The 27,696-nt window shown below is 36.4% G+C and overlaps 1 protein-coding gene across 7 annotated transcripts in view; it reads left to right on the top strand.

Moving 5' to 3' along the window:
- The window catches only part of ARID1B (AT-rich interaction domain 1B), a 563,165-nt gene that overhangs the window by 221,780 nt on the left and 313,689 nt on the right, over positions 1 to 27,696 (top strand). For all 7 annotated transcript variants that reach the window (XM_036766234.1, XM_036766229.1, XM_036766233.1 and 4 more), the window contains one exon: positions 2,386 to 2,496. In XM_036766234.1, the coding sequence (XP_036622129.1) occupies positions 2,386 to 2,496 (111 nt within the window). The remainder of the gene's footprint in view (positions 1 to 2,385; positions 2,497 to 27,696) is intronic.

The following is a 27,696-nucleotide window of genomic DNA, read 5'->3' as shown; positions in this document are numbered from 1 at the left end:
CCACCAATACCTAATCCGTACCCAAGTTCCACTTTGGGTCATTCTCAGGAAATTATTCTGTTAGTTTTATTTCTAAATAACTATCTAAAATGTTCTTGGCAGTTGGAGTGTTGGCAGTTTTGGAAGGAGCTAATTATTTTGAATTTTGAAAGCATGAAATGTCATCTTTAATGTCTCAGGAATATACTCTGATGTCTTCCATACTCTGTCAGTTTAGTGAGGGGGTAATCTTGTTTCTGAAAGGACAGCATCTAAATTGAAATTTGTACTGATTCCTCTTGTAATAGTCTTTTTTTTTTCCCCACCTCTCTTAGCTGGAATTTATTTAGCTATGAATAGGGAGTAAAATGAAGTTAAAAGGTTGGACATAGGGCAAATCTGTTGTTGCTACTGTTTCTTTAGCTGAAGGTTATTACAAGGGCCTGTACAGTGACTAGAAGCCGTGAGTGTGTCTGTGTGTGTGTTTGTGTTTTAATAGGAAAGCAGAGGTTTGTTCATTTGTTTGCCTATTGTGAAGCTGTCTTTTGCACCTTTATGTGCTTTTGTAATAGGGTGAAGTCTACTGAATGGAGGCCTTGTGCCCTGTGTTGATTTTAAGCCCTAGATGTTAATCCACAGGAACCTGCTGGTCTACGCAGCAGGGAGGACTGTTACAAGTGGAAATCTGGGATTGGGGAGGGAGAGGGAGAGAGAGAGAGAGAGAGAGAGAGAGAGAGAGAGAGAGAGAGAGAGAGAGAGAGAGAGAGAGAGAGAGAGTGTGTGTGTGTGTGTGTGTGTGTTGGGGGTGGAGGAAGAGTGATAATAATCATTCAGCCATCAGCTTTTGTCACCCGTGAGCCTAATTGTTACCCTCTGCTGGTAGCCAGATTGAAAAGTTGCCCTTTCAAGGGTTCCTTGATTTTACTTGACATGTGCATGCCGATGATATGGGACCTTATTGTCGTTAAAATAGTGAGAACCTAAAGCATTATGATTTAATTTTGGTGCAAGGGAAGGTGGTAAATTTTTAACAGTCACCTTTAATTTTTAATTCTGATCTGTCTCCTGATTAACATCTGTACAATCTCATTCTGAGGGAGAAATGGTTGCATGTTGAATTTTGTTGTTTATTTGGTGTGCTTTTTTATCCAAAGCCTGGGTGAATCCAGACTGCACCAACACCTCAGCTAGTAAAGTCTAATTTGTTGAGTTTGTACTCTGAGGAGTACAGCTATTGAACCGAAGTTTCTTGGCTCCAGCTCCCTTCTTTTTTTTTAAGGAGCTATGTAATTTAAAGTGTGTGTACTGTATGAGAAAGGGGTGGGGCAAGGAGAAGCTTTTTATAAAATTTTAGCTGAAAAATATTATCTTTATAAACAATATTTAAGTGACATGAGCGTTGGAAAGGGGGAATTAAAAATGTGTTCCATTTAGCACTGAGCCTGAACTGTTTGGGGGTAATGGGGGACAGAAACTTTGAAGGTGTGATGTTTTCTTTCCCCTTTTCATCTCCATAATCAGAAACTGGTTCTTCAGGTTGTGGTGCCAGTTAGACGTGCTATAATGAGTATTTCACAGTCTGCCCTCCTCCTTGACTTCAGGTGTAAATGGCCGTAATAAGAACTAAATATTTAGCATTTTGGCATCGTTCTTCAGCTAGAGTTGTGTAATGAGCAGGAACTTGCTAGTATAAAGTAAGTTTTATATGGTATGGTAGTTTGGATTACATAACATTGTTTTAGCAAAGGGCCTTCAACCACTGGTAATAAATACCTTTGTTAAAGTGCTTGAGAACCTGTAAGAAAAGACTTGAGAATCAGTTTATTATACTGTAACAAATATGTGAGAACTGTACAACTCTTAGGACCCTTATTTTCTTTTGCAGTGCATAAAGACCCTGCCAGGTAAACAGGGATAGTTCTGTGCATTTTTTTTTTAATTTGCTAAATATCGAGGACATTGTGAACTTAATAATTATTTGTAATGGTATTTCAGACAGGGATTATGGAAGACAAATGAGTAACAAAACAAGTTGCTGATTATGCTAATATTTTTCAGAGCAACTACTATAGGATAATCAATCTAAATTAATATTTAGTTGTAAGATATGACCTTAAGACTTGTTGGAGACTTTGATTTCAGTTCTTTTACTCTTCCTTTGCACAGCCCAAATATTATATAATTTTATTTGTTCTCATAATTAAATTGTATATTGCTCTTAAGTAGTTCTTTTACTATAAAAATGTTTCTATTTTGTCAATAAAATGTTAAGTCATAATGGGCATAGTATATTTATGATTTTGCTAAAATAAAACTTGTCAATAAAAATAAATTCTTTTCTAATTTGCTTATGTCATTATCCATTGAGAGATATTTATAAGTTTCCTTGGTTTTGCGTTTGTTTAGGACATGTCTCAGGAAGGCTATGGAACCAGATCTCAACCTCCTATGGCACCAGGAAAGCCTAACCATGAAGACTTGAGCCTAATACAGCAAGAAAGACCATCAAGTTTACCAGTAAGACATTAATCTGCCTGTTCTGGAAATGTAATTAATATATTGAAAAATGAGCCATTGTTTATTGCGCCAATGTTAATTTGAGAGATGGGAAGAAACCCTTGAACTAGAAATCTGTTTCTGGAGTTTTACAGAGTATTTCTTTTCAAAGGGCATGTTTTTAGAAGGCAGATGCTATAAGTAATTAACATTAATTCTGATGATAGTCTTTCCTAAAGGAGCTCTCTTTGGTAATTATTTCAGTTGCAGGCTTTTCTATCATTGGCCATAATGAATAAAAGAAATAACATTTTTTATTATACATTTTCGGCTGATTGTAATATCTCGACTTTCTTTGTTCTGTTGCTTTTTAGTCAATGTGTACACACATACAGACACAGATAAACACCCCCACTCCCTCCTATGTTCAACTTCACTTTCCCACTCCCACCCCCTGAAAAAATTTCATTGTCTAAATGATGAAATAAAACATTAAGGCATTCTATAGCCATTTTAGTTTTTAACCTTTTAGTAGTGTGAGAATGGCTCATTTTACCTTGAGTCTCCTTTTTCTGTGTTTTTTTACTCTAATGGAAGCATTTCTCTTTTACTATTAAAAATGAAAAATTTGTGAAATACAACCAGTATTCACTCAATGGCATAAATACACAAAAGTCAATGTTTGCTTTATGTGTGTTATGTGTGTTACCCCTTTGAAACTCTTACATTAATAAAATTTCTTTCGGTTCTAGATAACCCTTTTAGACAATTTTATCTATTCTTGATTTGTCTCAATCTTAAATAATCTATTTATAAAATGAAAGACACTTTTCTTAGTTACTTTTTTGTTAAAAAATATTCTGCTCTATTCATAGAGCAATCAGTATGGCTCATAAACTCCATTAAAAATGATTGTTGAAGGATGGAAATTAACTAAAAAGCTGGGATAGCATTTGTTTTTATTTGAGCCTCAGGGATGAATGAACCAAGATATAATGCATTAGTTTATGAATACTTGAGAATAAACATTGGTAATATTGGTAATGAGATGGTTGTTAAATGCATATACTCTACCTTTCCTTACATGTTTTGGAATTAACAATACTTATTTAGCATTGTGGGAGGTAAGTGCTAGCTGTAAGGTTTAAATTTTGTTTGGATCTTCTGTTTTACATGTATTTTTGATACCCCTAATTAAAAGTTTTTGTGTCTGAAAAATTAAAGGGCTGTTTACATTATCAGAATAGTTACTTGACTCTCTGGCTGTTTGACTGTGAAGGAAGGTTAACTGGTGGTGTTTGGGTGGGCATATTCTTATTTATTGTGTTATCGAAGTTTCTTGAGCCTTTTGTTGATCAGTTGTGATCTTTGCTGAACATTAAGAAATTGTTTTATGAAATTTAAATGGGTTCCTAAGATAGACTGCAAAAAGAAGTATATGAATTTCTTTGCTTTATTTTTGTGCTATCATGTATATGGTCTTTTTTTGAAGGAGCTGTTTCTTTGTTCTGTAGCAGGTTTGCAGGTTCTTATTGGCTAGTATGTATTTTGTATGTGTTGACAGTATTTTGTAGCATGAAGTGTTTTTTATGCAATAACTTTTATGTTTTGGAGTTATTTGAATATGTTTTAAAATCCTCTTTTCTCCTGTTCTTAGATAAAGGGTTTCGTAAATGATGGTTGACAACCAACTGTAAAGAACAACTAATGAGGAAATGAACTGTTATAACAGATTAAATAATTGAAAAGCTCTGCTTTGGGAAGTTTGCTTGATTACCCTCCTTATCCTTGAATACTTCTATCCCCGTGTCCAGTATTATAAAGAGAGAGCTGCTAACATTCATTATTGACTAATTGTTTTCAGTTAATAATTCACCATCCCTGTAAACTGTTCAGCATTTCAATCTCTTAGGCTATTTGTATTTGAGATCTTTAGCAGTATGTTTCTTCATCACAGATTTTTAAGGATATTGGCTCATTCTGGATATATGCATCCTATTGGTCAGATCTAACACAGTAATCTTTTTGGAAAACAGTAATTATGAGGATATGGCAAGAATCTTAGAAGTACCATTTTCTGAATGGTTCCAGAGCAAATAATAGATTTTCTGATTCTTATGAAAACCAGCTTGTCTACCTGGAAATCACATTTTCCATAATGGTAAGAGACTTACGTAGTCATAGGGTCATAGATTTCAAGCTGGAAGTGACCTTAGAGAGCATATGTCCGTCCAGTTCCCTCATTTGACAGGGGAGGAAATTGAGGCTGAGAGAAGCTTTTTTTTCCCCCAACCTGAGGCTGAAAGATGCTACCTAACTTACTCAGGTTTATACAGTTAGTGAGTAGTAGAAACAGAATTCAGGCCTTGGTTCTCTTTATTTCAGATTCAATGCCCTTTCCCCAGCATATATCCTGTTTTTTATTCCTTGCTTCCACATATAGTTTAACTCTGACGCTGGAACTGGGTATATGTGTTTATGTTTTTTCTTATGTCTTAAGTTGGTTTTTATATCATCATATTCCAATGCCTAATGAAATTTTTATCGTGGCTTCATCCCATTGTATTTCATGCTGGTTGTTTCTGTAAACATTTTTAGGGTGCTGCATATGAACCTGTATTCTTTATCAATACTTATTTGAAGGGTAATTGCTTGCGTATTCTACTATTAGTTGGAAAACATACTAAGATTTTAGGTCAGAGACCTGAATTTCAATCCTACCCTTACTCCTGGTCACTTATTTGATCTCCAACCTGCTAGTTTATCTTTATCACCCTTAATTACCTCTGTGAAAGGAAGGAGTTGCTCTATGTGATCTCTCAGGTCCCTTTTTACTTTAAATCTATGACCTTGTGATTTATGGTGTCTCAGTGGAATCAACAGGAGCCATCGATTGTTAAACTAGTCATATGCATCTGTACCTACCCTCAGACAGGCTTTTGTTTTTTGGTATGCATGAGATAGCTTTACTGGCATTAACCCAATTCTCCAACAAATCTGCCTTCCCAAGCTTGTTTTGATTTTAGTTTTGTATCTAATTTGGTTAAGTTGGTGTTTTAGGTACTTAAGACTGATTCACATTAGAATATGCTGTTGGGTCATTTGTAGATTCATTGCATAATTTTTACTTACTCTTTTGAAATGTTAGGTATGTCAATCTATGACCATTCAGTTTTGATGATAACTTAAATGACTGATGCCAATTAAATGTCATCTATCTTCTTTTACTAGAGAGGGGGACGTTTCTAGTTATAATTCTCTGGTGAAGTATTCTGTGAAACATACATGATGATCAATGGCTTTCAGAGAGGTATACTAGATAATTTTCTATACTCCCAAGTCTAATCCATTAGAGCTGAGACTGGAACAAAAATACTCATTACGTAAATCTTGGTGCTTCCATACAGACAGACAGACACATACCCCTACATACACATATAAATACAGATACATAGATGTATAAATAAAAAATAATTTCCCCCCTATATCTGACCTAAGTTGTTTTTTTTTTCCCTTGGGTCTTCTTTAACTGTTGCATGATTGATCCTGTTGGCTACTAGAAACCAAAATATTTAGATTCTTCCCTTGACTAGCTTTTAAAAATAAATTAATCTTTCTAGGAAGTTAATATTTCATTTGTATTATTTACATATATGCATATCAAGCTCCATTATTCTATTATCTCTCTAGTCAGTGTTAATTTTTAGTAGTTTATTAGGTTCTATTTTAGAGTTGGCATATAGTTTCTAAGTTCAATATGAGACCAATGGCCAATGATATACTTGTTTTCATGATGTCCCAGAATCATGGTTAATATGTACTTTTCTACTTAATAGATGCAGATCTTAGAAGAATGAGAGAATATCCATTAAAATATCTTCATGTTACATATATATATGTGTGTACATATATATATACATACATACATATATATGTACACATATATATATACACATACATATGTATACATATATATATATATATGTATATGTAAAAGACAATCTCCATTGTTGAAAGCTGGGGATAGGAACTGGACTGAAATATATAATACTATGTTTCATTATTACTACAGCAATGACAATCACTACTACTACTACTGTGAAGCTCTGTGTTTAATGAATAGAGGGCTGGCTTTGGAGTCTAGAAGGCCTTCCAATGAGAAATAACATGCTTTGGCTAGTCACGTAAGCTCAGTGCTCCAAGTGACTGACTCTGTAACATTGGTATGGCTGAGTATGTTAGTGGAGAGAATTTTCACACTGGAATTCTGTCCACAGCTATCTGCCTTCACACTCTCCCCAATTCTCACCCACTAATTCTGCTACTATTAATTGCAAGTGCGTGTGTGCGCGTGCGTGGGCACACACGATGTTTTATGTGCTCAAGACTGTGGGTATATACATGGGCATATATACATATATGTGTGTGACTGTGTCTCTATCTAATGGTGGTGAAATGAGTTGTTGGATTCCCAGTCCTTTGGTGCATTATCGTTCATGAGTTAGAAACTTACTATAGGTTGAATTAACTTCGGATTTTGGTAAAAATAGAAAGTCAGAATTTATGTCACTCTCAGATTGAAAAAGAACCAGAATACGGTAAGAGAGGTTTTGGAGGAAAAATAATAATTTTTATTTAAGTTCCTTATGCATAAATTCTATATTCTTTTTCAAAGGAATTATAGATATAGCTTCTCAGCCATGCCAAATCGCATGTCTTTTAACATTAAAAACAAAACAACTGTGACTTGAATTTCTTTCTTTTTTTTTTTTTTAAATCTACGTTTTTGGAATTGAATTATTTTCATCTGACCATGTCCAAAATCGATGCACTAAAGCGTCGCATGCTAAAAGTGGTGATATATTAAGATCCATAGTAATACTCTTTGGAACTACTTTCCTTGTAGAAATAAAGGGAATATCTTCTTAGGAAGATATATTTTGTTTATTTTTAGGGTTTTCAGAACACTTTTGTTTAATGTATACACTTCTATTTTCAGTTTTACTATGCTAACATAAAACATTGAAAGATCACATAACTATGGATAAAAAGGAATTTAAATTTTAAAAGTTAAAGGATTGATTGACATCTCATTTCTTAGTAAAACAGTATTTTTTTATGACTGTCATCAGTTATTGATTTTCTTGATTTCTGAAATAGCTAATTTTATCCTTCCAGAGAGAATTGCCATGAAGTTTGTGTGTTAAGAAATCTAAGTAAGCACTTAAAGTGATTAAGTTTCCTATTGATGGAAGTTATGGAAATCCTGATGCCAATAACCCATAAAGTTCAAAGTATACTTCTTACTGTGATTTTTCTGACAGATGTCTTGTTTTTTTAGATAGTGAAAGAGAGTGACTAGAAAAGTTTGTTCATGTGGCATTTACAGAAGATAGGTATTTGTTTCTGGAGGTACCAGATGAAGGTTGTTCTAATAAGAATGGTTGGAAAATTGTCATTATCAAGGAGACTTTTTTTGTGGAGGGGGACTTAAGATTTACAAAAAAGAATCAAGTTTTTTATCTTTCACTCAGACCATCAGACTTTTTGTTCATTTACTTCCTTTTAAATATGAGCATTATGTTAAAGTTTTTTTAAGGAAGGAGGAAAAAATATGTTAATAATGCTTTTTTTCTTTCTTTTTCTTTTCTTGTGTTTTTTTTAAACCATTTTAACCATCTGGTTAATCTGCTTAAAAATAACTAGTTTGATCAGGTAGTTAGTATGATTTAATTGAAGCATCTGTTTTTCACCATTTTGTGTAGTAAAAGTTCTTTGGTTTGTAGAAGACTAATCTAAATCAGTAAAAATTCTGAAATACTGAATACTTTATAAGAATCAATATATGCAGCAACTTAAAATACTGACTGTTTCTAGGTCAAGCTCTTTTGACCTATTTTAATGAATAAGTAATCCTTATTTGTAATTAGCACTACTTTTTGCATTCCAGTAATATGCCAAAATCTTTTTAAAAAAAAAGTCAACAAAACCTTAAATGGGTCTAACATGCCCCCAGCAATTTTGTTTACACAACTCATTCATTGAGCCTGCTTTTTTTCCTCTCTCCAACCTGGATTGGGCAGAAGTGGATTTTCCAGCCAGCTAGTATGATTAGACTGTGAATTAGTATAGTCCAATGAATAAAGACAAGTAAAAAATGCATTTAAGGAAAGCTAAAATTTTGCAATGACCTGTGCTTTTAGTAATGAAAGACAAAAGCTAACTTTAGAGGGAATAGATAAATGGTCCCCAATATATATATAGTTGATTGATTTAAATTAACACTGCCTGTCTCCAATGAAGTTAACCTATGCAGTTTTTCCAAGGTATAATTTACAAAGCAGAATATAAATTTAACATAATTTACCTGAAGATATAGTGTTAAGCGCCATCGAGGGCCCATAGCTCTTTGTATTATTTTGGCCCCATTTCCAAGACTTTACAACATAGGCAAGGTGGAGTTAAGAATAGCCACCAACAGTATGTCTTGGACTTAATCCCTAGGTACAGTCTTGGTTTGCTGAGAGCAGAGAAAAACAGTGGAAAAAATAAAATAAATAAAATTACTATGATTATACATCTATTAATACTTTTAAACCACATTAAGACTTTTGGAACACCTTGTGGATATTGGCAAATGTGGAAGAAGTGATTTGAATATCTGTGTCTCAGATATTTTTTATCTCTTTGATTGGAAATTTAAAAAAAAGATATCCTAGTATGAAGAGACAGAAAACCTCTTTCCCTATTGCTTTGCCTTTCTCCCCCTATGACTACAGTTCCTGGAATGTAGCACCAAAATGCCTGGAGAGAGAGCTCCTCCCTCTTTCTATCTTTGTGCTGTCCTCTGCCTGCCTTGGCTACCACCACTGAAATGCCTTATAGTCAACTACTTTTCCCAGTATTGCTCATGGATTGACGATTAGGAATATGCATCTCTCCTCATGTCATCTGAGTCAGGAACCTAGAATTCGATTTGCAGAATTTTACTTTGCACTCACCTTTTGAGGAATGTTTCTATTTTATTTATTGAGGGAGGGATATATGTCCTGCCGTAGTTCATGATGGTAATTGTGGACTCTGGGTATTTGCTTTTATGGTTCTTTAAAATGGAAGTAGCTATTTTGGGATATGTTAAATCCAGACTGTCAAGTTAAGGAGAGAAATAGTTCCTAGAAGTCTTTACCTGACAATGAAGTTATCTACTCTTCCTCACAGGATAGAATTTGAGAGATCTCTTCCTTTCTCATTTTTTTTTTCTTTTTGCTCTCTCTGCAGTGTTGAAATAACTGAATGGTCTTGTTTTCCTTTGTTTGGGTCAAGAAATTTTAGCTGAAAATTGTTACTCTGTGAAAGAAGATTATTGACTCAACAAGCCTTCAATTTTCAGTGAATAACACTCCCACCCTCTAGCTTTAGGAACATGTCGTGCATGCATTCTATTTTAAAATACAGACTATAATTTAAAACAGGCAGCTTGATGCCCCACTGAACTTTGTTTAAGCCTGGAATAAGGGAGAGAAGGTGGAGCTTAAAGCTGTGGAAAAGTGACTAAGCTTTCTCAAATGCTTTTCTCACTAATTTTACATGAAAAAATTTTAAAATGTTATGTGATTTTGACTTGGCAATTGAAAGAGGGTGTGTGTGTGTGTGTGTGTGTGTGTGTGTGTGTGTGTGTGTGTGTGTCTCTGAGAGAGTGTGATGGTGTGATGACCCGTTTTTTCCCCCCCAAAATTTATTTGATAAAGGGTTCTTTATGTATACATTTGGTTGGTCACCAGTGTATACAAAAGTTATGGGTGAAAGGTCAATCATAATAAAAAAAAGTATTTTTATTAACATTTAAACATAACTATAGGAGACATTTTTTGATATTGATTAGTTCATTTATATGATTCTAGATAACTGAATTATTAATACAAATATTTAAAGTACAGCATTTTGAAAGTTATAAAATATATTTTAAAAAACCTGGCTATTTGAAAATAGTTTTATCACTCTCTCCTCTTTATTCTTTACCCCAACTGTTAAAATCTAACTACATTTAGGTTTCAGTATGAAATGCCTACTATGTGCAAGACTTGGTCTTTGACAAGGATAATATTACTAAAGTGGACAAAAAAAATCATAGGTTGGTAGATTTAAGATGGATTTTAAGATTATCTAAAGTAGGGATCTCCAGAATAGAGAGGCCTCAGATAACTTACCTGACTTTGGAAAAATAACTGTAACCACTCTCAGCTTCAGTATCTATTTGTGTTGTTGTTTAATATTGCATATAACACTATTATAGTTGTACACATAGCTGTGATTGGTGAATTTTCACTTGTCTGGCCTTTTCCTAGGCCTGCCACGTTATACCTCATTTCCTGGCCATCTATCTGTAAGCCATGTGCCTCTGCCTCCTCTTCCCCCCAGAACTTGGACTCCCTAGGTTCTCCTCCAGGTGGGTTTTTTTTCCTCTCCCTATCTTTCCCTGTTCTACTCCCCACTTCCTCTCCTCTTCCTCTTATGGCCCAGTTCCAGTACTGATCAGTATAAAAGCTTTAATCTGCTCCATTTTTTCCAACCTGGACCTGTTGGAAGCCTCTAAGGCACCCTAATAACCCTCTCCTCCCTGGGTGGAATTCACTGTATTAGTGCATGACTTCTCTCGGTTGATTACCGCCCTGAACTCCCCATACTCAAGATGTCCACCAGGCTTCAGCTTCCCCAGCAGTGAGGATTATAGTGTGCTTTTCCCAGTATTGCTCATGGACTGACCATTAGGAATGCATCTCCTCATCTTAGGTCAGTGATGCTGTGCTGCTCCCTATTTGAATTTAAGCTCCTTGAGGGCAGAGACTGTCTAGCTTGTTTCCCCATTGCTTAGCATAGTGCCTGGCACGTAGCAAGCCCTAATAAATACATTGTTCATTCATTTATAAAATTTATAAATAAAAGCACAAAATTGTTTTTTACTAGTAAGAGTATACAATTGAAGAACCTTGGAGATCACTAATTTCAACCACATCTCCCCTCCCCACCTGAAGCATCAATCCTTTTTAGAACATTCATCACAAATGGTGGTTGAAACTGATTTTGTATACCAACTACAACAACAAAGTCCTTTTCATCAAAATATCATAGGCAGCCTGTGATGTTTTTAGAGCCCTGTGTGTTAGGGAATTCTTCTTCTCTACTCATTGTCCTTGGCTGGGTCCTTTGGAATTATAAAAAATAAATCATATCCTTATTCCTTATGATAGCCTTTGGATATTTGCAGATAGCTATTATGTTCCCACTTAGCCTTATTTTTTGTAACCTAAATATCTCCAGTTCCTACCGTTTACATGACAAAGTTCTGAATCCTCTCACTCATGTGGTTGTCTTCCTCTAAACCTCGATATGGCTTCTTTTAAGCTGTCTAGATGTCTTTCTTAGAATACAGGATTCCAGCTGGGATCAAACCAGTATGACATAAAGTAGGACCATGACATCCTTCATCCTGAACACTATTCAAGTGCAGGATTTTGCTTTGAATCTTGTTAGGTTGAGTCTGTTGTTCCAGCTTGTAGAACTTTTTAGCTCCTGATTCTGAAATCTAATTTAATAGCTGTCTCTCCTGAAATTATGTTATCTGTAAGTTCTTATATGCATTCATAGTGGAATAGTGGGAATGGAGAGGGAAGAAAAGAATCTATAGGATTTAGTCACCAGCCATGGCTATGAAGGAAAAAAGAAAACTGAAAGATGACAAAGGTTTTGAATGTAGATGACTAATAGGATGCAGAGACCATGGGCATTGATAGGGAACCTGGTTATAGAAGCAGTAAGAAGAAAGGCTCTCTTTCTTACCTTTAATGGATGGACTCATGTGGTTAATGTGGTGGACTAATGGTGCCTGAAAGTGCTGTCCAGAGGTTGGTGGGGGGAAAGGGGTCAGAGGGTCAATAGTCTCAAAGTGGAAAGTAATCAGAAGCTGGTTTTAAGTAAGCCAGAGAAAGTGAATGGAACCAGTCAGTTCAGGAAGTTGTCTTTTATGGCTTATTAAGGGGTTATTTTAGGTGGAGATGTTTTACGTTTTATAACATGGTAATTTTTTATTCTGTAATCTGGTTTCATTCTTTCCATTTAGTAGCTGGTGATCTCCTTAAAAAAAATAATCAACCCCCATGGAAAAGTTGAAATATGTCCATGTTTAGACCAGGAGAGCCAGAGTGGTAGAATTATTGTACTCTAGAGGCCAGGCAGGGATTTGTACAAGCAGTAGAGAGATACAAAAGGCACTCCTGGGAACGCAGACTTGTAGTAAAGTTGGAGTACAAGCTAGAAAAGGAAGAAAATCCTCATCTAGCAAAACTAAACTGCTAGTAAGTATCATGCATTATGCTAGGTTTGTGGTGGAGATTTAAAGGTCAGAAAGATATGGTCCCAAAGAATTTAGCATTTAGTAGGCTTTATTTGCACCAGAATTATAATTTTTTACATTGTTCTTGCAAAAATCCATGATGTTACTTTAAAATTGTCTTAAAATTAGAAGTTGGAAGAAGCAAAAAGCATTAACTTTTAGAGAAAAGCATTTTAATGATAGAGAATGTCATTACACTTAAGTCATATAATGTCCTATGACACAAGGAAATTTACAATTAAAGTTTTTTAATGTACGCACTATTTTCCTTATTAGATTGGAAACTCCATGAAGGCAAGGGTTATCTCAGTTTATAATCTCTCTCCCCTAACCATCCCAGTTCTCCTCATACCCCAGTCTTGTCTTATCTGTTGTATGTGTCAATTTGTATTTATTGAATGAGTGATGATACGTTATACATAAATAGTTGTGAAGACTTTGACTGTAGAACATTTTTTTTCTCCTAACCTGAACTGAGATTGGAAGAGATTTAATTTAATTAAAGAATTAAACATCAACTTTATTGTGTGAATTAGAGAAAAGTTGGATGCTCGCTGAGAACATCATTAGAACAGTGTAGTGTCATTTCTTGTACTGTATGATACATTCCTCATACATGTTGAATATTACTGCATACTGTTTTGTTTGCGATCCCTTTGTGGGATTGAAGCTTTTTTTTAAAACCATTTTTCTTTGGAGACCCTCTCCTATAGTTGATACATATCATCATTATTATAGCCTCTTAACCTCCATCCCATTTTCAACTTAAATTTTCCTTTGATTTATTTCTCCTTAGTTTTCTGAATGTCTCTGTGTGCTTAGAGAGAGAAAAAGGGAGAGAGAGAGGGAGAAGGAGAGAGAGGGAGGGGAGGGAGGACTGATTTTTCTTTTAAAGCATTCATTTCTTGGAGGACTTGGCACATCTTATTTTTTAAGACAATGCTGTAGTTAGTTACTCATATTATTGCCTCCTGTTTATAGACGAATCTTTGCTTAGAGAATTAAGGCCAAGGAATTACTTTGACTTATGAGTAAGTACTTTTATTTCAAAACTAGTATTTTTTAAAATAATAGTTGCTAAACCCTGGAAACATTGAATGATGAATTCTCTTCCTGGAGAAAGGACTTGGAGTAGGAATAAAAAGTGTGGTTTGGAGGTAAGGAGAACCTAACATTTCATGTAGTTTGTGAAATTCAGTAAATTACTATAGTGCTTAAGTATTCAACATTGGCTAATTAGACTGACCCACTGAAGAACAGTTTACAAATTAATGACTTTGGGTCCCATTAAATTAAATGTTTAAAAAATAACCAATTTGCATTGATTAAAATCACTAGTTCTCTATGGTAAATGAAAATGTTTGAATCTCCATATTTTTGTATTTCATATTGAGTTTTTCATGCTAAGAAATGAGATCACTAAGTATTTTAATATAACAAGTACAATCAAGGTACAGGATTTCTCTTCATTATCTTTTACAATAGATGAATAAATAAGAACCTAAATTAGTATTTGCTACCTGCTCATTTTTGTGGGCATTAGTGTTTTATCTCTGTGGAAATAACAGCAGCAACATGCATTTATATAAAACTTGAAAGTTTGCGTTATACCTTTGATCACTTGTTTAATTTGATCCTCACGACAATCCTATGAGGTATTATTGACGGTCTTATTTTACTGAGGCTCAGAAAAGTTAAAGGACTTGTCCATCATCTCACAGACAGTGTCAGTAAGAAGGATTTGAACCTTGCACTTCCTGAATTACAAGTCCAGCACCCTTGGCATCCCTGTGGCATACTGGCTCTTTACCAGTTCCAATTATAGGAGACTGTTATAGAGAAATTAAGACCAGCATTAATAGAGAGCAGCTTGAATTTTACGAGCACTTGGTATTTTTTCACAAAATGATGGAGTTGGAAGAGGTCCTTTCTCTTCAACTGAACAAAAATCCTTTCTACAAAATACTTGAGGTCTTCAAAAGAAGACCTTTTGTAAGGGGAGAGACTATCTCCAGCTCAAGCCCATTCTTGTTTTGGACAGCCCTAGTTGCTAATAAATTTTTATTTACCTCAGGCCTCAGTCTTCCTCTTTTTGAACTTCCATTCCATGCTTCACTTTTCCCCTCCGAATACTGTAGCTTATCTCGGGTGATCTTTAAGCAACGTGGTAAGTTTATTTGACTCCAGTTTCCTTCTGATTTTAAGAGAATTTTTTGTTTTGTTTTGTTTTACCTGCTGCATAATTAATCCCTGAATCCAATGAGTTGTATTATGGTAAGAGACTTGAATCTCCAAAGGTACGATACATGTTTGCATTATCACTATGTGACAGAACAGGTTTTATCACTATTTATAGGTAGATTACGTAGTAAAAATTCTTATTTTCTTTTCTTACTGTTTTCTAAGGAAGGAAAGTTAGCGTTGGGCTTACAGGGCTTTTGTAAGCAATGATAATGAATTTGGAAGGGCACCACATACTTTGGCTTTCCTAGTTTATGAAATGTTCCTGTGTTTTTAAAATTCTTGCTTGTGATTGGCTGGCCAGATTTCTTGAGTTTTCTCTTTTCTATGGTAACGAAAAAGGAAGGATAAAAATTCTTCCTGCCCCTGATGCAATTGTGTGGGTTACTCGGGGGTTAAGCTGCCCAAATTTCTTTGACCAAAGCAATTTGGGGAATAATTGTGTTACCTCCGTGTGGTTATCAGTGACCTTTGCAATTCGTATTAGCCAAGGGACCGCTGATGTTGATAGCCTTACAGTCTGCCAAGCAAGAAATAAAGCTACCAGCATAGTTCCTGCCAAGGTTGACTGCTGTAAGAGCAGCATTGCTATATAATTTTGCATTGAAGTACATGCAGAAAGAGGTAGGATACGTTTTTGTTGACTGTGATACATCATTCCCATCTTACAGACAAAGAAACTGGCCTAGATTATGTGCCTTGCTCTGTCACATAGCTATTTAATGGCTGAGTCTCAATTAGAACCCAGTTCTCGTGAATGGTAGGTAAATGTCTCCCTGCTACATCTTACAGTCCGGTGTTAAGGACCTCTTGTTTGCCTGTCTTCTCTTCTTTCCACCTCCATCTTGCCATCTTCCCCTCAACTGTTGCCACTCTGCTGTACTCACTTTTATTTTATTTCATGGTACTTCATGTTTAGAAATCTATAGAATGGCAGAAGATATGATTGATCAGCGTATGCCATGTGCTGAATGGTGAGATATTGGCACACCCCTGCCCCCCATCTTGTACTATCTTGCCCTGTGCATTTCAGCTGTGGCGCTGTGAAATGTAACAACTGTTTTCAGAACAAAACATAGAATAATACAGTTTAATTAAATACACATTAATTAAGCTTAGGAGGTGGGGGCTGTGAAGATTAAAAACTATGCAGTCCCTGCCTTCAAAGAGCTTGTATTCTCCTGGGTAGATCAGCTTGTATAAACGTGCAAGTACTTAAGTTTGAGCTAATTTGATGAGAGAGGGGGAAGCATCAAGAAGCAGGTTGAGGAGAGGAGTTGTGTTTCATAGTTAGAGGAAGAGGTGCTATAATAGTTGGGATGCATTAATTCTCTAGATAATCCTGAAGTCTAATTTTAGATTCCGTTACTTCATTTGGGGGCCAGGGGAGGGTAATGTTATCAGGTAGCAGAATGGACTGATTTAAGTTGACCTTTATTTTCCCCTTCCTGTCTTCTCATTGAGATTAAAATAAGTATTCAGTGGCTACATACCAAAGGATGGCTAGAAGAACCTAAAACAATTGTTGTAGATTTTCCTCTGAAAAATTCAGGTTTCTCAGAATCTCAGAACCTCAAAGTCAAAAGGGACCTCAAGTTCATTTCCAACTCATCTTCCACAAAGCTGCCACATTGATATTTTTAAGGCACAGAGCCAACCAGGTCACCCCCCCACCCCACCCCACCCCCCACTCCATCCCTCCAGTCTAATTGGTCTTTATTGAATATAGCATGAACTATGAACTCTTCATCTTGACACCTAAAGCATTCCACAACCTGACTTTCCAGTTTTATTTTGTATTATACTCTTTGCCTTCTAGTCCAAATGACCTGCTAGGAGCAATTACGCATCCACACCATTCCATCCCCTCCGTGTCTTTACCAAGGTGTCTGCCATGTCTGGAATGCCCTCTGTCCTTCACTCTGACTCCTAGAAGGCCCAGTTTCTTTCAGGTATAGTTCATCAATGAGACCTTTTCCTGTCACTCCAGTCATGAATATTTTCTTTCTCTTAAAATTACTCCCTGTTGCTCTGCATTCCATGGTAGTGTACATGTTGTATCCTTAGTAGAATGGAAGCTCCTTCAAGGCAGAGATTTTCATCTTTGCATCCTGGGTACATTGCACATTGGTGCTTAAAAAGTCCTAGTTGAATCGAATGGGAGCTAGTCTTAGTACCTGAATAAGAGCCCCCTAGACAACATCACTAGGAGAGCTCTAATGGGGGAGATCCAACTACCTTTCCTGCTAACCCATTATACTTTTCAATGTCTCTCATTGTTATGATTTTCCTTTTTCAAATTGGCATCTCCCTTTTCCACTTTCTACCCCTTATTCCTAGTTCTGCCCTCTTAGACAAAGCAGACCAAGGCTAATCCCTCCCAACATGACAAGCTTGAAAGCATTCGTATCCCTGAATCATCTCTTCTTTAGTCCAAATATTCCCAGCTCCTTCAGCCTTTCCACATGGGTAATCTCTTACTTGCCCTAATTGCCCTCCTCTCCAAACTCTTTAATGTGTCAGTGACCTTCCTAAAATGTGTAATCCAGAACTGAATACAATTCCACAAATAGAATATGACCAAGAAGCAGGATGATAAAGGAATTATCACCTCCCTAGTCTTGGAGTTTCTTTCCTTCAATCTTTCTCATTTTCTGAGTAACGTTTTATAAGAATCCTTGGAATTAACTAGAAATAACTATAGTTGACTTACTGAAATTCATTTGAGTGGCAAGGAGACCAGAGGTAGTAAGAGTCAATAATTTTTTTATATCTTTTCAAGACAAATAATGATGACCTCTTGGGTAACAGACTGCATAGTTCAGAAGTATTTTACTAAGTCAGTAAGAACTAAATTTTGAGGCCTGTCTGAATAATCGAATTAGTATAGGAAAATATGCTTGTTTGAATTTTGCTTTTCACATCCCAATTGATTAGATGACATTAATTAAAGGAAATATGTTGCTTCCTGAATGAGGTCATTTTCAAGGTGGTAATTTGGTCAGAGAAAATGCCTTTCAAGCATTCTCACCCTGATTATTAGAGCTGTTCTTTCAATCCAGAGGTGGTTTTGCTTATTGATGTGTGAACTATATGCAAGTCCCCTAATAGTGAAATTTGTAAATGACCAATCTAGTATTCACTAAGCTCCCTAGGAGGAAATGAGACTGTTTAGGTCAAGTTGTACCCTAGAACTTTTAGATAGGTTAATAAATTTCACTTACCCCCACTGTTTTCATTGACTATTCCTGACTCATCGTGCCATCCTCACTCCTGCATAGAATCTCCGAATCTCAGAAATTGAAAGGGGCCTCAGAGGTCATCTAGATGAATCCATACCTAAACAGGCATTCCCCATGCTCCCTCTCCCTTTCACTGTAACATCCTCAGCAAATGGTTATCCAGCTTCCTTAGATGACCTCCGTTAATGGGAAAGTACTTCATTGCCTCCTTGAGACAATTTATACCCCTTTGGGTCTTTTTAGATTGTTAGGGAGCTTTTTCATAAAATGAATCCGTATCTGCTTCTATACAAATTCTACCCATTGCTGGAACCAGAGAGTACAAATCCAATTTATTCTTCCATAAAAAAGTCAATCACATCTTTAAAGATAGTTGTTAAAGCCTCCTTAAGCTTTCTCTTACCAGGCCAACATTCTGTTTCTTTTTCTAGTTGTCTTTTGACAGGGTCTCCAGTTCCCTTCGTATTCTGGATGCCCATCTGTATTCATTCCAGCCTTTCAATATCCATTAAATATAGGGCCATCTCTTCATTTTTCTCAGTTTTCACCACGCTATTAATCTTTTTAATTCCAGAGACTGTTGTTCTCTTTGCTGGAGCCTATGTCCTCATCGCTCTGGTTAGACCAGTGGCCTCTGTGTAGTAGGTACTTGATAAATGTTTGTTGAATCCATAAAGTCATGATAATTTCCCAAGCAACCTTTCTGCTTTCCCGGAGGCAGATCAAATGAGACAGTTGAAATGGAAATAATTGTAAACTATAAAACTTAAATGTAAGTTTTAAGTATTATTATTCAGTAATAATAGGTAACACTTATAAATCAGTTTGAGGTTTATAGAATACTTTCCTTGCATTGTATAATTTGTGATCTATAACTGTAAGCATCTAGACTAGTGGTAGCAAACTTAAATAGAAAGTGGATCCCTGTGGATCACATATTGATTCAGAAAACCATAAATGAACATTATTGATGTTATGTTGTATTTTTTTTGTTTTGTTAATCACTTCCCATTTACATTTTAATTTGCTTGGGGCTACACTCCAGCCTGTTGACTGTGAGTTTGGCACCTCTCTTCTAGAGTATAAACTCCTTGAGGACAGTGGCTGTTCAGCCAACTTTTTAAAATTTACCTACTAATTATTTAAAATAGGAAAAAATACAAAATCTGAGAAATTGACAGAAAGCACACATGAAATATATTTGTTTAGAGTCTGTAGCCCAATTTCTTACATAATTAGCATTTTGACATAAGCTAATTTGCATAGTTGAGGTATAGACTCTTCTAGATTTTCCTAGTGGAATACATCTGCCATCAACTTGGTATTTGCTAATAATAAGTAGTTTGTCTTTGCAAATGTAAATTTTCAGCATTGCTGGATGCAAGTTACTACTACTGTGGTGTAAAGTACAGAAACAGAAAATGAAAACTGAAATGATTAAAACCTCAAAGATCTCTATTTCATCTGGGAAAAGAGAATGGTTCAAGTCTGCTACATAATAAATGTGTTATTGAAAATTGATAGCAAATTCATTTTTGTTTTCTAAATGGAACCCCCAAATTGTCATATACTTATACAGAGAATTTATTTTTGAGATCAAGAATACTTTTATGTACTCCAAATAAACTAATTTGTTTTACCTATGAATTTGAATTTTCATACATTCTGTAATATATGGGGTTGCCATTAGTGATGGACAATAGTTCTTTATTTTTATAGTGTGTAATAAATGGGGTTTTATTTACAGGATGCTTGTGCTTAAGTAGAACAAATTGCATGTGGTCAAAAAATCTTGTGGGGAGAAGTTTTATTTTGTAAACATAGACGATGTGAAAAGATCTCAGATCATTATAAGATTGTAAACAGTGTTTCTGAAATAGCATATGCTTAAATTGGTAGTGCGATTCAAATAAATTCATAGATCATAGAATTTAGAGAAGGATTATTATTTTACAGCCAAGGAGACTGAGTCTCAGAGATAAATGACTTATCCAAGCTCATACAGTTTTTAATAAGTAACAGAACTGGAATTCAAGCTTAGGCCCGCTGACCAAAATCTCTGCAAATCCTATGTTCTATCATACTTAATGCTTTTACAATCTCTTACTTTTGTTTCTTTAAAAAATATTTTCAATAGCAACTATAGGAGTGGATCAGTAATCAAAGTGCAAACTCACCTTCAATAATGATTTCAATGTAGCATATCCTAAGGTAATTCAAAATTAAAAGACTTAATATCTTGCACAGAGATCATCCTTTTAATGTTCATATTCATTGTTATCTCATACCCTTTTTTTTGGCTTTTCCTTTTCTTTCCTGGCCATGTAAATGGCCTCTGATATCTAAAACTTACTGAATGCTCCAGTAAGCATCAGTGCTGCAGACCTCTTGGGAAAGCCTGGTGTCCTTCCTAAGGCTAGCAGGCATCGGTTCATTGTCTTTGTTTTTGGTAGGCAAGGCCTTCTGAGGGCTGTAACCATTCTTATTCAAACAATTTTTAATATGTAGGTGGCAGTTTAAAATCATATCTGTAGTAGTTCTTTCAAAAAGAATTATATGAGAGTCCCCCCCTTCCCTTTTACAGGTAGTTTTTTTTTTTAAGTTTTTTTTTTTTTAAACAGATACTTCAAAAACTTGAAGTCACACTGGTCAGTACCTTTTCAGTAGTATCTTCATATTAAATGATTACCTTTTCCTCTAAGTTGGAAGTACTTAGCATTCGCCTTTGCTAGATCACTGTGTCACGGAGGTGCAGTTTTGCTCCTCACCTATTGAGTTTACATAAATGTCATTAGACATTTTCAGTGCTCAGCTTGTAGCATGATAAAAATCCTCGTAGTGGAGAAAAAATGAATTGTGAAATAAGGTACAGAATATTTCATGGTAGAGATTTGCTATTTTAAAAACTGGCTTTCTTTTCTCTTGGGTTAGTGAGAGGTAAGACTATAATAGGTATATAGCTGTTACTCCTTAGGTCCCAGAATTCTGGGTTCCTAGGATTCCTTAGCTAGACCTATGCCACCATCGGTTTAGGCTTTGGATCATAGATGCCTACAGTATTTTCAGGGGTTATATTTGTATACAACTGTTGATTGAGCCACGTTCTTCATCTAATTCTTTTCTCTCAGATTAAATACATTATAAAATAGGTGATGTATTCCTTGTGGGATGTAGCTATCTACCTTGTATCCTCAGAGTTTATCGTACAGATGCTTGGTTCTTGTAGTAGCCAGTGATCTAGCGGGTTTTAGTAGAAATAGCACTGGTCTTTGAGAGAGATGATACCTAGGTTGAAGACTTATACCATTTACCATACAGAGATGCAGTGAGGAAAACATTTTAGAAATTTAAAAGCAATGTAAAAACTGTTAATATTATTAATATTATCATCAGTGATGGAAAATAACAAACCCAGCGGTTTCCAACCTATGGACTCTAGACTCCAGAGTATCTCTATTATATTATAAGGGGTCTACAGATTCTTAAATAAGCAAAAATATTGTGTGTGGATTGAATAAACTATATCTTGCACATATTTACATACCCATTTTATCAAATGTGTCTAGATACTGTTTTGATTAATAAAATTATATTGATTTGAAGACAATACTTAAATCATTGTAGCTTTTTAAAATGTATTTTGTCATTGGAATGAACTAATAATATAAATGTGTGGGGGAGACAACATTGATTTTTTTAGATTAATAGAAGGCTTATTAAAAAAATTGGCAAGTACAGATAAAGTCCATCTCTTCCGTGGTATGGTTACAGCTACCTGCAGAAGTTGCTCAGGCACCATGTTTTGTGGTAGCATTCTTTCAGTTGTGTCATTCTATTTGATCTGCTTAAGACCCAGAACCAAGGTGGATAGACAGAAGACAGATTGCATAGTGCCAACCATTTATCAGTTACTTGACCATAGACAAATCCCTAAAACTTTCAGTCTTGGTTGGACATTAGATTTCTACTGACAGTACTTTGTGTTCAAACCTAGGCTCTATGGTACATACAGGCAAATCACTCATGTACATGGGCTTCGATCTTTAAAATTGGGGTTGAAGGAGTTGGACTAGGTGATCTCTAAAGTCCACTCTTACTCAGTTTATTATCTCCATCTGTCAAATGGTAGGAGGAATACTTTTACTGCCTCCCTTACAGGGTAAATCTGAAGGTGGCTTTATTAAGTGGTAGGTTTCTTTGTTTGTTTTTCTTTTTGTTCTTTCTTTGTAGACCCAGCACTTAACACAGTGTTTAGTAAATGCCTCTTGACTTGATTAAGTGAGATGTAAATGTGAAATGATTGTTGTTACTATTTTCCTGTTTTCTATGGGACTTGTTTTGTGAAGCAAAGGTCACCAGAAACAGGGTCTATTCCTTGCAGAGTTCCAAAGAATTCCTGCTGTTGCCCCCTACCACGTCAACCCATGGGGGAAAAAAGGTTCATTTAGAGAAAGGGTTAACTTTTTCTGTGCCATAGTCCCCTTTGGCTGTGTGCTGAAACCTATGGACCCTTTCTTAGAATACTGTTTTTAAGTGCATAAAATAAAATACAAAGGAAACCGATTATTGAAATAATTATCTTTTTAAAAATATAAAACAAGTTCTTGGACTTAAGAACTTTGGTGGGGGGGGGAAGAGGGAAGAAGAGGGAGACGGAGAAATTGGGAGAGAGGGGAGGAGAGAGGAACAGGGGGTGAGATAAAGGGAAGGAGAGACAGATGGAGAAAGTGGGAAAGAGACAGAAATGAAGGGAGATAGAGGGAGAGACAGAAACAGAGGGTGGTGGAAGAGAGACAAAAGCAGAGAGATGGCGAGAGAGAGGGAAAAAGAGATAAGGGGGGAAGAGGAAGAGACATAGAGGAAAGGAAGAGAGAACATAGAGGAGGGGGAGAGAGAAACAAAAGAGACAGAGGAGGAGAGAGAAAAGGAGAAAGGAGGTGAGAGGGGGAGAAGAGAGAGAAAAGGGGGAATGGAAGGAGGGAGGGAGAAACAGGAAAGAGAAGAACAGAGAGGAAGGGGGAGAAACAGAGGCAGAGAGAGCAGAGAAGAGGTGGGGAGAGAAACAGAGAGAAGGGGGAAGAGAGAGAGGGGCGAGAGCAGAGAAGAGGGGGAGAGAGAAACAGAGATGGAGGGAGAGAAAGAGAGTGAAGGAGAGAGAAGCAGATAACGAGAGAAGGGGAGAGATAAACTGAGATAGGAAGAAGAGGGAGTGAAGGAAGGGGAGAGAGAAACAGAGGGTAAAGAGAGGGAAGAGAGAAATAGTGTGGGGTGGGGGGGGGGTGGGGAAGAATCCTTCATGATGACTAGGGGTTATCTCTATGGGTAGGAGGTATCTGTTCTTTTCATAGTTTCCTTAAAAAGAAAACCCTAATATCTGTACTATAATTCTTTACAGCGGAGCTTCTCCAAAGAGAATTTAAGCCTTGAATCAGTTGACTGTTTTTGTATTTTATTACTCTGAGAACACACTTGCTGCTTCCTAATGGGATTTTGTGAAGCTCTCTCTTAGCTGGGACTGATAGTTACTTTTTGTTGACTAAGAGCCTGTCAGTGACAGCCTGTAACTTAAACAAATCTGCGTGGCTTCATCTTACGGTTATTTTTAGTCACTAGAATCTGTAGACTAGCAAATTTAAAAGTTGGCAGTGGATGGGCCTTTTGTGTTGCTCAGGACTCCTCTCTGTGTGTGTTCACCCCCATTCCCCTATGATAGTAATAACAATTAATAATAATAACTCTGGACTCAATGGAGGTGCAAAAGCTTATATAACGTGGGTCAGATTTTTTAAAGCCCCCATGGCAAGGATCTCTCCCCAGTGTCTTCTGTGGCTCCCATGCAGAAATGGACCCTGCTCCCTTAGCTGGCTTGCTGGCATTTGGCAAACCGAGAAAAGCAGGCTCAGAGCTAGAGCTGGCCCCTGGCACGGGCGTGCAGTGAGATCTGCAGCCGCTCTCCATCCGAATGAGAAAGGGGACATGAGCCCAGCTATTTTTACTTCCTGGGAATGGGAGAAAAGGAAGGCAGAAAGAACTCTGCACTGTGTAATTTAAAAAAAAAAATTCTGACTCCATCGAGATTCTTTCCTGTTTACTTCTCGACTCTTTGCTGTCCCTGAGTGTGTTTGACTAATGTAAGTCTCCCCCAGGAATATGAATTCTGTGGTACAATCCACCTCCTAACCTTCCTGGATATTTTTATAATTTATCATCAGCTGACACCGCCTGGGTAGAATATTCTTACCACTCCCTCTGGCTGCTGGAAGTCTGAAATTACATCTTTGTCTTTGAAGTCAGGCACACTGTTAGGGTTGCTATGGAGACAGGGTGGGTAATGGCCTCCACGGACAGGAGATTGGTATTTAGCGTCTGAATGCTGCTGTACACAAGGCCTTGATTTTTAGAGTGGTTACTGAACTATCCCCTTTTAGTAAATGTTTTAAAAATTACATTTTTACATGGTCTTACTAGATTAATAGTCATGGTTTATTTCATTTTAACTGCAAGGATAAAAGCATTATTCCATTAAATGGGTGGCTTTTTTCTCCTTTGGTTTATGCATTATTAACACAAGCTTTCCTGTTTTGCTTGTAACATTTTATAGGCTTTTTCAAACATGCAGTCAGATTTGCTCTGTTGCTCTTTTATTTGGGGGGTTTTAACCCCTTCTCTGCTTGATCTTGCCTTCCTGCTCAGCTCCAAATTTAGAGTTACAGATCAAGGACTAAAGTTTTTATTTTTATTTTTTTTTATTTTTAGAACTGCAGAAGGTCATGCTGTTAGGTCTGCTTTTCATTTAATTCTGTTTGAATCAATAGACATCGAGGAAGTGCCTACTATGTTTGTAGCATGTTGATGCAGCAAGGACTTTTATTTCAAAATATATTTTTTGCTTGAAGTGGCAATTTAATCTCGGCCCCTCCTCCTCCATAGACCAAATGTGCTGGGAGCAAAGAGGGTATAGGGTTATAGGAAAGTGCAGGTCATCACAAAGTAGCTTTAGTAGGGGCAAATCTTAGCAGTGACATGTTCTTCCTCATTGATCTGTCTGATCCTGTGCCAGTCGGTTTTAGAGAGATGTAAGTAGTCAATTTTTGACCATTTGGGGATTAATTATATGTTTTTCTAGGTTCTCCATGCTTATTCCTACAATGAGATAATAAATGTGAAAGTATCTGAAAAATGATCAAGTCTAAGATATTATTGTTGTTAAGACCATTTTAGTGTTCTCATTACACTTTGAGTCAAGGAGAGGTGGCCATATCGGGAAGCTAAGTAGTAATATTAGCAACTCTTTATATAGCATTTTATGACTTAACAGAGTGCTTATCCGTATATATCTCTCCTATTCCACACCCCCATACTCCCTGGAAATCTCTTTGAAGGGAGGACTGGCTTTTGTATACTCTGCTCAAAGCACATAACAGATACTTAATTAATATTTGATTTGAATTTAATTTTGCATACATAGAGATCATAGATTTAGAGCAGGAAAGGACCTTACAGGTCATTTTCATCTAGTGAAGCATTACTAAGAGCCTACTGTGTATTAGGGCCAGCTAGGTGGTACAGCGGATAGAAGATTGGCCCTGCAGTCAGGAGGACCTGAGTTCAAATGTGACCTCAGACACTTAATAACTGTGTGACCTTGGGGCGAATCACTGACTTTGTTTGCTTCAGTTCCTCATCTGTAAAATGAGTTGGAGAAGGAAATGACCAATCACTGGGCAATCTTTGCCCAGAGGGGTCATGAAGAGTAGGACATGACTGAAACAAATGAACGACTTTGTACTAGGCATTGTGCTGGGAATAACAGGGATACAAAGGAAAGCAAAAGATGGGCCCTGCCCTTGAGGAACCTACAATCTAATGGGGGAAGACAAGAAAAAAAATACATGTACAAGGAAGGTGTATATGGGATAAATAGAAAATAATTAAACGAGAGAAAGTACTAGAATTAGTGGGTTTTTAGTAGGATTATTACAGGGCATTGGGGACAGCCAGAGAAAATGCCTGGTGCTGAAAGATCGAGTCACTTGTTCATTGAACAGCCAGGAGGCCGGTGTCACTGGATCCAAGAATGCATGGCGATGAGAAGAGGGAGGTGCCAAACAAGAGCTGATAAAGATCTTTTTTGTTTTACAATGTGAGGATGTAAATAATATGAATATTATTATGAATTATACTTATTTTCTGAATTAGGTAGCTAAGACTCAGATAGGTTCTAAGACCATATCTTTCTCTACCATGTACCCGGTGCTTCATCAATTTGAGGAAATTACTCGTTAGTGATTATTACAAAGATAGTAGAAATTTGAAAGTAATAGCTACAGGAAGACTTGTGGCTAAGATGTGGGTTTTGGTTAACCATGTTATCGGTTTATTAGGACTAGAAATACTTGAGAATTTGCTATCTGTAGAAGTATCCATCTTGAGCTTAATATGCTATAAAATAGTCTTTGTCCTCATAAATTACTCTAGTGGACAACATTAAATAATTTGGTAGGATATCTTAAATAATGAGGCAAACAGGGTACATCGTATAGAAGGTCTGCCTTGGATACTTCCTCCAACTCCTTAGCTTTGTGACCTTGGGCAAATCATTTGACCTCATAGTCTCCCATGCAGCCTTTTCACACTACTATGTGATTTGTAGGTTTGTGAGGAATTACATGGATTTGTAAATCTGTACCAAAGTTAAGAGAGTCAAATACTATTGATTCTTTTATGATAGTTGAGTTTGATTAGCATTGGTTCAAGTATTGTACTAAACACTGTAGGGATACAGTCCTCTACCTAGTCACCCAGAAGGCCTGGAATAATTTGTATCTGAGCAAACCTTCCTTCTCTTCTGGGCTTCAGGAGCTACCTTAGCCGAGCCCAACAATGAGAGTGTCAACGGAGTGATAAAAAATACCGATACTCATAAATTGGCCTTGACCACTGAGCATTATCATGTTTCAAGCACTTCTAGCAGGAAGGCTATTGCAGGGACACTTGGAAATCTTCTTGGACTGTGGGTCTCATGTCACGAAAAGCTGTTAAAAAGAAGTATATTTTGGTGCAAATAAGTACGGTATATGCAATACTGCTTTTTGCTGCCTTTGGAAACTTTAAGAATTCTCACTTTCAAACATGGATCAGAATATATTTTAGCTTTCCATTCCATTCATCCATTCCCAGCCCAAAGGTGGTAAGATGGAAAAATATGTCTCTGATCCTGAATTCATTTATCTCTTTATGTGAATCCAAAAGATGAGAACCAGGGATAGGGAACTTGCCTGATAATATTTGAGACCAAAAATATAAGTGCATGGAGTTATCAGTTGTATCCTGCAACAGTCTCAGATT

The sequence above is a fragment of the Trichosurus vulpecula genome, chromosome 7 (genome assembly GCF_011100635.1).
Source record: "Trichosurus vulpecula isolate mTriVul1 chromosome 7, mTriVul1.pri, whole genome shotgun sequence".
Taxonomy (NCBI): Eukaryota; Metazoa; Chordata; class Mammalia; order Diprotodontia; family Phalangeridae; genus Trichosurus; species Trichosurus vulpecula.
This window is presented reverse-complemented; position numbering and strand designations above follow the sequence as displayed.